Genomic DNA, 13307 nt, shown 5'->3' with positions numbered 1-13307 from the left:
TGTTGTGCAGGCCCATAACTCAATATAGGATTTGAGGTCTGACCTCACCAGTGCCCAGCACAGGGGCATGATCACTGCCCTTGCATCACGGAGGCTCATGAAATTGAGACAAATCATCTGTTCAAAAGAGATTTATTTTATGAAACAGGTAATCTCCCCCCTCGCCCAGCAATTACAGATCCAACAACTCAAAACAGATTCATGATGTCTAATGAAATTGTTACGACCTGACTGGCTTAAAGAATCCTGAAGGTTCAGCAGGGCAACGTGGAATGCATGGTCATTGAGCCCCAGGCAGCGAGGGCTCTCCCTTGGGCTCCTGTGGGCTCCTGGCTATCCAAAAAGGGGTTCTGACTGCCCCAGGATGACACACAGGGGGCTCTGCCTGCCCCACGCAGTCACAAAGGGATTTCTGACTGCCCCATGCTGTCACAAAGAAGGTTCTGGCTGCCCTGTGATGTCACAGAGGGGCCTCTGCCTGTCTGCCAGGCTATAAAAGGAGCCCTGCAGGAGCAGGCAGTGATTCCTGGGCACAGCAGTCTGGCAGTGTCTTTGCATACAACAGCCTCAGCCTCTGCCACTGCACCAGGGTTGGATTCCCATCACTGGGACCCTGCAGGTCACTAGGGAACCTCTTCACCAGCCTGTGCTGCTGACCTGGAGTGCCAGGGACGGTGCCATGGGGTTCCTCAACATCTTCACCACGGGTGAGCTGGTGGCACTCATGATGGTGGTGCTGCAGCTCATCTTGGTCTCTGTCATGCTAAGAGACAAGTGTCTCTGGGTAGGTAGTCTCTGAACTGCTGTGTGGGCTGGGCTGGGCTGGGCTGGGCCAGGCTGGTTTGGGGTGAGTTGGTGCAGCATGCATGGCAGGACAATGCAGAGCATCCTGAGGAGCTGCTGGTCTCACCCATCTGTGGTTCTTGCAGAGGATCCGTCAGAACTCAGAGCATCCAGGCGCAGCGAGAGGCCGGCTGGAGGGGCAGAGCAACGTGGACAGAGTGTGGAGATCAGCAGACATGGAGCTGCCCCATAGCAGCTCCCCACGCAGCTCCATGAGCTCCAGGAGGCATTTCCCAAGGTTCATCCGGAGCTCCCGGGACTCCCAGGCGCTCTTCGAGGAGCACCGCAAGGAGCTGGAGGCACAGCTGGCCCAGTGGCAATGGGGCAGGGGGAGCTGCAGGGTGGTTCAAGCTGATGTGCAGGTGAAGCCAAGGCTGCTGGGGGCCAGAGAGTGTCCCCAGTGCGTTGGAGTGGAGTTGGTGAGGCCAGACGTGAACAAGGTGGTAGAAGAGAACAAACTTAAGAACACAAGACGATGCAGCAGCAACAGTTCCACGATGCTGCAACGCAGAAGATCTGTGGCCATAGCCAGGTTGCTCCCTAGGCTAGTGGTGATCATGAATCCCATTGTATTGGAAAGTAGCAGCAGCAGCAGCAGGAGCAGGAGCAGCAGCTCAATGGGGCTGGAATACAGCACCAGCATTTCTGATGGAAGGTTCCTGGGGCAACTCCATGCCCGGCTTCGGAGATACGTGGAAGCCTGGCAGACACGCTACGTTCAGCGCCGCCGGTGCTCCTGCATCCGCTTGAAGTCACAGTGGTGGTGGCGGTGCTGGACCCAGAAGAGAAAAAGGATGTAGTAATCATGAGTAGTCAGGGAGGGGTAGGGTAGTAGGGTGTTTTAGGAGCTGCCTAGGACAGTCCAATCCCTGGGCCTCTCCAGATCCCTCTGTAGAGCCTTCCTGTCCTCTGGCAGATCCACCAAACCTGCTGTCCTCTACAAGTTGGCTGAGGGTCCCCTCCTCCAGGTCATCAGCAGAAAGAGGACTGGTCTCAGTACTGCCTAGGGGAGCCCCACTGGTGACTAGGTACCAGCTGAATGAAACTATCCCCTACCACTCTCTGGCCTTGGCCATCCAGACCCTTTTTTACAGTGAACAGTGGACCTGCCCAAGCCACGAGCAGCCAGTTTCTCCACAAGAATGCTTTGGGGAATGGTGTCAAAGGCTTAACAAAAACCCAGGTACACACCATCCCCAGCCTTTCCTTCTCCCACCAAGCAGATCACCTTGTCATAGAAGGAAAGCTGTGAGCAGTCCAGGAATCTTCATTGCACCCTGATTTATGGGTAGAATGAAGGATCCTGGGAACTACCAGTCTGTCTCCCAACCTTCCTTCTGTGTCTGGGAAGATTCCCACTTTGATATCTGTTCTTCCCCCTGATTCTTACCCATGAACCCTCAACCCTTTCATCACCACTGTCAATTCCTAGTCAGTCAAAACACTCCCTAATATACAGGGCTATCCCACTGCTTCTCCTTCCTTGCTGAGCCTTTCTGAAGAGTTTATCTCCTCCCAACTCCTTGTGCAACACCACCCTATTTGCTGGCAGGGTGGTGTGAGGAGCAGCAAAGACCTTGATGCTCAGCTCTGATTGAAACATCTGGGGGTTATCAACAGTCTTTTCAGCACAAATCCAAACCACAGGCCTGTTGGAAGAAACTGAACTCTTCCTGCCCAACTCGGCACATTCTCCAGCCTTTATTATTCCACATTGTGTATGTCCTGCTCAGGTCCCACACCATCACAACACATACTCACCACTGTTTGGCCCATGAATTGTCTGGGAAATGTCCATAAATCTCCAGAGCTGGGCAGCAGCTGTCCTGTGGAACCAGTGAGGAAGAGGGTGATGAAAGTGGATGATCTTGCAGAGCCAGACAAGAGAAGCAGCTCCATTGGGCTGGGCAGCACCATCACCATTGCTCTGGGTAGAAGTGTTTCCCCAGGTCTTCTCCTTCCCCCTTTTTAAAAATGGGGGTTATATTTCCATTTTCCCAGTCATCAGGGACTCTACCTAACTGCCACGATTTTTAAAAAGATTATGGATAATGGCTTAGCAACTTCTGCTAGCTCCCTCAGGACCTGGGGATGTATCTCATCAGGTCCCATGGACTTAAGCACATTCAGGTTCCTTAGATGGTCTTGAATCTGATCCTCTCCTACAGTGGGTTCAGGGTCTTCATTCTCCCAGTCCCTGCCTTTCTCAACTTGGGCAGTGTGGCTGGAACACTTGCCGTTGAAGACTGAGGCACAGAAGTCCTTGAGAACCTCAGTCTTCTCCTTGTCCAGGGTAGTTAAGTCTCCTGTTTCCTTCCAGAGAGGGCCCACATCATCCCTACTCTTTTGCTTGCAAGATATCTATAGAAGTCCTTCCTGTTATCCTTAATATCCCTGTCCCTGCCCTCCCCTCCCCTTAATCTTCACCCACAAGCTCTCAGCTGGCTCCTCGTACTTCCCCAGGCAGAGTTCCATATCCATAGAGGGCTATATCCCCTCCTCCCTAGCCTATCTTTCCTAAAAAAGCCTCTTCCATTCCAATGCTCTAGTCACAGGAGCCATCCTACCATGTCTCTGTGATATTCTGCTTTCTTTTTCACTTGTTGCCAGTTGCCAGTGCTTGCTTTTATTCATATGAGAAAATTGCCAAGGCGTTTGGTTAAAAATGGCTTTCCCCAAGTATTTGGAGGAGATTAAAGAACCTGAAACTGCTTCTTCTTATAAATCCATAAGGGTGGGATGCTGTAGAAAGCTCACTGCTGTAATTTCAATGACTTCAGTGACTTCAGTGTCAGCCAGTAACTTCCACTGATATTGTAACTATTAAAAAATGTTACTTTTATCGTGATTGTGCGTGCGTGTGTCTGTGTATAAAATACAAAAAAACCAACTTGTTGAACTTTTTCCTTTCTGTGAACTTTTGTTGGCGTATCTACATCCCGGGGAGCCATTTGGCCCCACGCCTCCCCTTTGGCCCCAACCCCGGGTTTGTGGTCCCAGCTCCTCTCACGCAGCTCCGCCTCCCCATCATGGGAGTCTCCACCTCCTCTCACCCAGCAGCCTCAGGTGTGGGCAGGTAGCATGAGGTAGGGGCGGAGCTTGCTTTTGGGACCGTGTGTGTCACCTGAGCGCACCTGCTGTGAAGAGCTGCCGGAGGGTGATTCCAGAGACGGGGAGTCTCTCAAGGAATGATGGTGAGAGCATCTCACAGGGGCTGGGGAGTACCTGCAGCATTGCTCAAAGAAGGTGCCGAGGGACAAGCCCTGTGCCAAGGGGCAGTGCCCGAGGGGAGAGCAGTGCACCTAACCCGCCCGAGCAGGTGGGGCAGGGTGGGGGGCACAAGGATGATCTTTCTCCTTTCATCTTTTGATTTCATCTTCCCAGTCTCTCCCCAGTTCATCCCAGTGACCCCAGGAAATGGAGGTTTTGTGGGGAAAGGGGTTTAAATTGAGGTGAAAATCTCCTTTTTCATTTTCGTCTGTGTTTAAATTGAGGGGATCCCACCTTCAGCTGTGATTCCAAGAGTTTCAGTTGAAGGAAAATCTGCCTTTTCCATGATTCTAGAAGTTTCAATTGGCAGACAATGCCCATTTCCCTTCATTTTTTACTTTAAATGGAAGGGGAAAACCTTTAGGGTGCCATTGTATGCATTTGAAATAAAGGCAAACTCCCTCATTTAGGGTTCTGAAAGGGTTTTAGGAGTACTGGAGAGGTTACAGCCCAAAAATGCTTGAAAATTCATGGGGCGCATTTATGCGCAAAAAAAAAAAAAAAATTAAAACCGGTAAAATTTCTCATCTGTGTCTTATATAAAAATAATATTAATTTATATAAAATTGGTTTCAAAATACAGTCCCATACTTACTATAATGTATACAAGATCTTAAGAGTATAAGAAATCCTCTCTCTATATATATACAGGATTTGAAAATACAAATATAACTGTTGTATATAAAAATTAAACAACAAAGTGTGAAAAAAGATCTCTCAGTAGCAGTAGCAATAGCGCTGTGTCAGTTTTTTCCTGTTTCAGTGAAATAAACGAAATCTGCGATCTTGGCCGGGACTCAAGTGGCTGCTGCCACCTGGTGATAAACACGAGGTACTGCAGGAGCCCCCGAGGAAGAGGCGCGCGGACACTCTTTTCAATGACTCGTGGGTGTCACCTGCTGGCTACAAGTGGTACTGCAGCCAAGAAGTGCAGTGTCGTGAACGACTCCACCTCTCACCTGACAATGAAAGCTGAACGGAAACAATGAAAGCTGCGCATGCAGGGAAGGCTGTGCATAGGCAGTAGCTCTGGGACAGAGATGGGTGGGAGCGCGCGGCAGGGGCTACGCTGTGCCCGCCGCGCGGGGGTCCTGGTGTCCTGAAGCCAAGAAGGTGCGCTCATAGGGACAGGGCTTGCAGTTGCACGGCGAGGCGCCCCGGCCACGCTGTAGGGCAGCACGGAGGGCCGGTGGTGACAGAGGCTTTCCTGGGAAACAAAAACCCGAGTTTCTTCTACCCCGGCTCTGTGCCAAGGGGCAGTGCAGCAGAGGGGAGCAGCGACTGCGCAGCTAGGGCAGAGTTAGGGTCAGGGTTAGGGCTAGGTTTGGGGTTGGCATTAGGGGTGGCGGGCATACGGCTGAGGGGGTCCAACAGCTCAGCGTGGGGATGGAGTATGCTGTCTCACCATGGGAAAAGCTCCAGCCACTAAGCCGTAGGATGCAGGACAGCTGCGGTGCAGCATCCCGGAGCAGGGCGGCTTTTCGGAACAGGTATAGCCCATCCTCAGCCCTTTCATGGAGAGCATAAAACATGCGCACATACACGTGTTCACATGTTCTCATATCCGCGCCCCAGCCCCACGCACATGGCGCTGATGCTGGCGCTTAAAAACCCTGGCAAAAATTCCCACCAGAACCCACAGGCAGCATCTGCAGATGGGTGCAGTGATCCCACATCCCTGGAGGCATCAAGAGAGGACTCCAATGGATTTGAAGAGCCAAAAAGGAGAGAAGAACAAACACATTCAGGCTGAGGACTCACTAAAGGTGGGGTTTAAATGCAGTGAAAGTCCCCTGAGGCTCAGGAAGAGGGACCGGCTGATGGAGGTAGTGATCCAGACGGGTCTCATCCCTTTGGATAGCCCATGCTGCTGGGCAGGAGCATCCCAGTCGTCGGGTGCTAGGATGAGCTGCCAAGCAGCCTCCATCCGCTGCGCCATGGTCAGTTTAACTGCTGATGGCTCCTCCTCTGCCGAGCTGTGAGCTCGTAAGATTCAGGTGTTTTCCAAAATCCATTGAGCAGTGTGATTATCCCTGAAATTCCCGCAGCAGTGCAGCCCTATGGCTGCCAAAAACTGTGCTGCTTTGAGGGCTGCCCAACTTCCCAGGATTTTAAGGAAAAGGAGTTTTAAGTTTCTCTCCAGGGCATTGTTCTACCAGTTGAGATCTGATAAACTCAACATATCAACAGACTGGGAGAAACCCAAAAGATAAAGGGCTATAAACAGAACATCAGCAGGACATCACTGGCTGTCTACAAACATGGTTCCAACCCCCAGCTGCCCTGTCCCTGGAGGCAGATTGGACAGGGCTTGGAGCAACCTGTTTCATTGGAAAGCGTCCCTGCCCACGGCAAGGGGTGGAACTGGATGAGCTCAAAGGTTCCCTCCAATGCAAACCATTTGATTATTTTGTGATCCTGTTTTCCCAGTAAGCACACATTGTCCATTTGCTTTGAGCTTTGAGAACAGTTCTGAACATTTTTATGTGTAATGTAGATAAATTTTCACGCTGGGTAAATCTGAAAGTTTCTATATTTGGTAGAAGAGCTATGGTGAAAAATGTTTTTTTGTCACAGGTGATGACTGATGTGGTTGGAAACCCAGAGGAAGAAAGCAGAGGTGAATTTTATCACGAGGTCTCAAGAAGCTGTGAGCAGATATTTCTACTGCAAGGTATGAAAGAAATACCTGCAGTGTTGACTTACAAACACATCTCCTGTCAGTGAGTAATTGAATCTGCTGAACTGTACAGTGTGTCTTTTTCTTTCAGATCCAGCAGCGCCGACGGGAATCGGAACAATCTCTGGGAGTGCGTAACACATAAGTACTGCTCACAAGATTCCATTGGCACCATGACCACCAAACCAGTGGACTTTCCAGTGTCACTTAGCTCACTGTTACACATGGACCTGCTTCCTGACCGAATGAGAATGTACCATCAGCACACCAATCAGAACACCAGCTTTAGAGTGACCCTTGAAAATCTTGCCCATGATGGGCGTCTCAAACCATTCCAAGGCAGAGAGAGCACCATACAAGCATCAGTGTAAAAGATGTCTAAAGGTTCGCTCATCAACACACACTGTTAAGTTTTAGTGGAAAGTTAGACACTAAATCAGCAAATCCTAATGGGCTATCCTTAGTCATGGGTGGCACTGAATGGGGGAGGTTGAAATAGGTGTTCTAGGAGACTACAGATTTAGAGAAATAAATGCAGTTCTTACCCTATGGTACCCAAGAGTCTCAAATAGTAAATTCTCTGGAATTAGACTAGATAAGATAGTCTTTCTTATAAAGGTGGAATGCTTTATACTCCTGAATACTGTTTTTATTCCAGCCAGACCAATGCAAGAAGCTACCTCACCATCGGAAAGAACAAACTAGGAGGATTTTCCTGCTGAAATGCAGAGTCCATCTGGAAGAAAGACAAAGAGTCAGGACATCTCCTCTGCAGATGCAAACAATTTCTCTACCCTTTGTCCCGGCCGTGAAAGGTAGATTGAATCACTTATCACTAGATGGCTGTGATCCATGTACTGTACAGAGACAAAGAGAATCATCCCTGGGATAAGAGCTTCTTATACATCCTTAATATCTGTGGTATTAGCAACATATGAGGCATTCTGAGAAAATGAAAATAATGTGATGGTGCTTTGCTGATGCCTGCCTTTAACACAGCAGATATTAACAGTAAGTATGTATGTAAAATAGCAGATTACTTAAGTGTTTCTCCATGTGCCTGTAGGGTTTATCACTGGAAAGAACTTGCTAATTCTTGGTGCAGAATCCAATGAGCTTAATTTCATGTAACATGGTAGTTTTTTTTCTTTACTTCAGGATGTTAACAGAGTCTCTGCATTGGTCTCACATTTTGATCATAGGTGAGCTGCCCCTTCCTATGAATCATTTAGCTCTCCCATACACAATATGTGGTGGTTATGTTGGATACTGTTGAACCATAAAGCACTATCAGCCTTAAACAGCACAGAGAACATATCCCTTGGAAATCATCTTCTTTGTAAATGTACGACAAATTCAGACTACGGGAATTGATTGGACAATTACTTGGGAGCAGGGACATCTTCCTTAAATCCTTCCCCTCCTCATTTTTTGTAGTGCACAGATGAGATGTAATTAAAGGCCCAACATGATTTCTAGTCCAAAAAGCAGCTGCCAAGGTATATTTGATGTGGCACTCAGAATCCTTTTCACCTCCTTTCTTTCACTTCTTTTGAAAAAGAATCAAATTCACATGTGATTTAGAAGGAAGGCAGCTCTTCTGAATAGATGCTTTTTTTTCTCTAGTATTGTGTTTTCTGCTGTCTTTGCCAATTTCTGTCTTAGTTTAACTTGGAAGTCGTTTCTGTTCAGTCACAGAAGAGATAGTCTTCTCTTGACCCTTCTATTTAATATCTTTGTTTTCACATTAATAGTGTCATGGCTTTTACTCTGTCCATTGCATTCTGAGACGTCCATCTTGGAAAATTTACTTTTTATTGCATTTACGTGGTGATGGCAAAACTCCACGCAAAACCTGTCGGTGTGAGAAAAAGTAAGGCAGTACCTCATTGCCTGAGGAATGCCTTGTACTGGGAATGGCTTCATTAGGAATTTGTCCCTTTAGTGTAAAAACCTCTTTTCACAGAAAAATGTGAAATCCTGCAGTCTTAAACTGGTTGTACTGAGTGCTGTGAGGCTGCCACAGTGATTGAGTTGAACTGTGACTTAATTTAGGACTCCACTAATTGGACTAGAAAGCAAGCATTATGAGGAGAAAACAGTGGGGTCATCTGCTACTGTGCTTCCATCTTTGTTATGTTGCAGTGTCCCTTGTGTGCATGCTGCCCAGCATGTAAAACTCTTGTCTGTATGTGGCAAACAGAGCAGCTACATCCAGGGGGTATGTTCCGTCTGCAGAAATGCAGAGAAAGATACGCAAGGGTGTGAGAAGGGTACAGGACGGAGATAGATGCCTGCCAGAATGTCTGCCAGGGAATTCTGGGGTTTGAGAGCCTTCCTGCTGAGGTGTCAAATATTTGAGAGAAATACCAGTCCTTTACCACAGCTGGCAACATACTGGAGTCCAGCCTGGTTTTATAGGCTCTGTAGAATTAATTGGATGGATCTGGTTCCAGGGCTCTTTCAGAGCAAATTAACAAAACTAACATGGTGCCTAGTGTTCACAACTGCATCACTGAAAGCTGAAGCTGTGTTAAGCAGCAATGTTATGCTGAAATGTGTGCATGCATGAATCAGCCAGTGGAGACAGCAGTGCAGAATCTAAAATCTTACATCTCACTGTCTATAAAAACACACTGGTCACCAACAGTGAGTCTTAGGAAGAGCTGTCAGGTGTCTTTCCTTTGGTTAAGCTGGGGTTTGGGATTTTGATGCCTTTGTCCTGTAGTCAGGAGCAGTCAGTTGGGCCTTTTACTGAAGACACATAGAGAAAAAAATTGTCCTTTGTTCCATGGGTACAGCTAAGAGCGTGCTTGTTTGCAAAACAAAGAGAAATTTTATTTGAAGATAAATAACGGAGCAATACTGGAAGCAACTAGAACAAGCGTTGCTTGAGCATACAAAAATGAAAGGTAGTGACATTAAAAAGGCAGGCAATTACAATAGACTGTGAATGAGGAATTAATTTCAAGTTCGGGATGGTTGTCTTTTTGTGTGCATTAAAGATGTCCAGAAGATGTTTGAGAGTCTTCAGTTGCCACAGTACAATACAAATGTATGCATACTGCAAAAAAACCTCTCTGTGCATAGCAGTACTTAATGTCTGGATGATCATACAGATTGTTAGGAAATAGGGCATCAAACTAGGAAAGGGTTCAACAGAATTCTGTAGTACTAGTAGGAGGAAAATGTAGCTTGGAGCAGAAGTGTTGACATGGCAGGTTAGAAGGAGTATTTTTAGTCATTTGGGTTGTTTGCCATGAGGCAAGAATCAGATCAAATGTTTCTTAGAGATTGAAGGAGAAAGAAATGTTCTGTTATGGAATAAAGAGAAGAATACTACAGTGGGAAAGGAAATTTAAAAAATGGAGCAGAGTGCCACTAAAGCACCAGTAAGACACAGCACAATGTAACGTGCAGACTACTCTTGGAAAATAGCACAGCCCATGCGAGTCAGTGCATTCTGGGTCATGTGTGTATGTGTACATGGAGAAAGCACCTGGGAGAGACAGTGTCACTTGGTGTGTATCTTGGGAAATGGGGGTGAAGAACAGAACCGAAAGTTCTGCAAACAACTTTGAGACAGACTGTCAAAACATTTTCATTGTTACCGGCAGGGATTCAGTGATTTGACACAACAGGGTTGGTAGCTGCAGTGCAGACATCGTCTCAGCTGCCAGGTTTTTTACACCACATTGTTTAGAACTTATCCTGTGGAAGCCAAGGGAAAATACCAGTGTACAAATCAATGTTGGTACATATCCTTGGGCTCGTAATTTTGCCAGTATGCTTATCAGGTATTTGGGGTTTATTGGTCTGGTTTGGTGTGGAGAACCTTTTTATTGTGATGCAAAGAGATGTGGAGGAAAAGAAGGCTCTTTTTTCCTAAAGAAAGTGGTCTCCTTTCTGTAACTGCTCTGTTGTTTAATAGGATGTATCTGTTCTGCCAGGTCCTGTATTAAAAGCATCTTTTCCAAACTCATTGAGGAGAGGAACTCCATTTAAAAAATACAACTGTGGGTTTATGAGAGTGAGCAAAAACGTGTATAAAGAAAGGGGGGAAGGGAGAGAGAGCCTCCCTTACTCTGTAGCCACCATATCCATTGTATGATGCTGAGTGATTCCTAGAAAAGCTTTTAACAATAAACGCTTTGTTTCTTTGTATCTCTTGTACTAACCTTACGTGTCTTAACAGAGATGGATACGTTCGTTTCTTTCTGCTCCTGATAACTATTTCTAGTATTTGGTTTTCTCTTTAATTGAGAATGCACACACACACACACACACACACACACACACACACACACACACACATCAGCAATGGGACTTGACAAAGATGAGAACTGTTTCTCTTCAGACCCTTCTTACGTGAATTCCTTTTTTCACTGGATTCCACCTTCAGCCATTTCTATACTCAGTAAGTGAGAAATCCTTACAATTGGAGAGATGTGGCTCTCCTGGACAGCCTAGAGCTAGAGCTTGGATGCTGAGAGGTGGTGTAGGAATTACACAGTCACCATCTCCACTGTGGTAGCAATTAGGAGGATGCCACTTCAAAAGCACTTGTCCCTAGGTTCTGCTTAAATCAAAAAATCAAATGGAGTTTCTTCTACTATGTGTAATATGTTATTGTAGTTCCAGTTCAGGCCAGGAGCCTCTGAAGAGGAGACACCCCCTTCACCTGTCAATTGTCACTGGATTTTGTAGTCTCTGTAGATCGCTTGATATCCTGATGGTTCAGTTCATCCAGTCCTGTTCATGGAGAGCTCTGGCTGCACTTGGACTCCCAGAGCCTCCTCTGAGCTGCCGCCAAGACACGAGGGTGGAAATCTCTCCTTCCTGTGGAAAAGAACCACTGTTCCCAGCCAGGTGCCCACGGCCAAATGTGGGATTCCATCTCCTAAAATTGTGAACATCGCAAGATTTTTCCCAGAGAAAAGCTGCCAGGAAGTAGGGCTGTGTCTGGCCTTGGACTCCCAGGGCCATCTTCCAAACTGCCTGCTAGGCTCCAACATGGAAATATTTCCTACCTGTTGAAGGGAGACACCAGTTAAAGCCAAGTTCTGTTTTGGGATGAGTGTGTAGCAGGACGAGGGAGAGAGAACACACTGCTGATCCATCAGGGAAACCTTTCCAGGTAAGAGATGTCAGAGTCCTGTTTCAAAGAATAAATATACTGCCTGTTTCATATGTCAAATAAGAAAAATAGATCTGTGACATACTCCCACTAAATTTTAAACAAATGAGCAGTGAAGCTGCTGACATTTAAACTGAAGTGCTTTCAGCAGGCCTTGAGAAGGATCCCGTCAGACTGCAGTGTATTTGGATAACCTAATACCACAAGTGTGCTGACCAGAGATGTGCTAAATGCACCAAGGAAAGCAAAGTGTTGCTCAGGTGTTTTGGTCACAGCAACATGAGTTAAACCACACAGAACACTTCCAGCAGAAGCATGGCCTGGGCTTCTTGCACATTGAGACGGAATGATTACACAACCACTACCTCCAAACTCTTCCTTTGAGCCTCTTCCTTGCGTCCCTCTGACCTGGCTGACTGGAACAGCACGTGGAACAGATACTGACAAGCACCCACCATCTGAGCCGTGCAGCATTTCCTACTCAGGCTGAGCTAAACCCTCTGAACCATCTCGCAGTGTGTCACGTAGGGCACAGGGGAGGAAGGGGAATGCAGTCATCCTTCCCTCAGCAAAATGAGACATGTGCTTCCCTTAAGATGGCCTTTAAAGGATCAGTAAAGCTGTATTTATTTTTCTTAGGCCATTTGAAAGCCAAATTTCTGTATGTGGACATTTCAGGAGGTGCAATTCAGTACAGCTCTCAGAACTGAGCCACATGAATCAGGTTAAATGGTAAAGTGAATTTCAGTAGGCTGTGCATGTGTTAAGCATTCTACATACAGAAAATAACTATGTTCAGGTCTAAGGCTAAACACCTTATTTAGTGTCCAGTATTTAATTAAAAATTTGGAGAAGTGTTTTGATATCAGCAGAGCCAAATTTGTAATCTAAGAAGTGGTAGCACCATCATCCAACCCCCCTAAGTTTTTAACAGTTTAAAGTGATGTTGGATTGAAATGGATACAGGCTTGATGTGCCAATTTTTCTATCTATTCCGCTAGATTTTAAAAACATGGGAAATGTTCTCTAAGGGCAAGCACTTCATGAACTTTTTATTTCTACCCAGACCTGGAAGTTTGTACAGCTCCAGACTGGCATCTTCTGGCTGGATTCTGTGACATGATGACCAAGATGGAGAAGTAGCACTTTACAAGTCCTTCCTGAGCACTGGCAATTGCAGTCCTTTAAAGATGCATTAAAAAGAACAGATAGCAGTTGGGAAGAGCAAGTAGAAAAAGAGTAAAAAACATTTGCTTTTTTTTTTTGTCGTGCATTTATAATTTTATCTTCCAGCCAGTAAGAAAAGTATCAGGATGTAAGGAATGTAGGGAGTGAAAGGGAAATAAAATAGAAGGGGGATGAAAGCAAAGTGCCAGT

The 13307-nt window shown here is 46.5% G+C and overlaps 1 protein-coding gene and 1 long non-coding RNA gene across 2 annotated transcripts; both read left to right on the top strand.

The window, feature by feature from the left end:
* Positions 1 to 6: 6 nt before the first annotated feature.
* Positions 7 to 3691, top strand: LOC146443969 (uncharacterized). The gene is made up of 2 exons (XM_085064612.1): positions 7 to 784; positions 930 to 3691. The coding sequence occupies exons 1-2, from the start codon at positions 680 to 682 to the stop codon at positions 1641 to 1643; spliced, it is 819 nt and encodes a 272-aa protein (XP_084920738.1). The 5' UTR covers positions 7 to 679; the 3' UTR covers positions 1644 to 3691.
* Positions 3692 to 6637: 2946 nt separating this feature from the next.
* LOC146443968 (uncharacterized) lies at positions 6638 to 10957 on the top strand. Its single transcript, XR_014853046.1, has 2 exons — positions 6638 to 6787; positions 6885 to 10957. It is a non-coding gene; the product is annotated as an uncharacterized LOC146443968 (long non-coding RNA).
* Positions 10958 to 13307: the final 2350 nt, after the last annotated feature.

The sequence above is a fragment of the Lichenostomus cassidix genome, chromosome 1 (genome assembly GCF_008360975.1).
Source record: "Lichenostomus cassidix isolate B80296 chromosome 1, HeHo_3.0, whole genome shotgun sequence".
NCBI classification, from domain to species: domain Eukaryota; kingdom Metazoa; phylum Chordata; class Aves; order Passeriformes; family Meliphagidae; genus Lichenostomus; species Lichenostomus cassidix.
The sequence above is the reverse complement of the archived record's forward strand: the minus strand, read 5'-3'. Positions and strand labels throughout refer to the sequence as shown.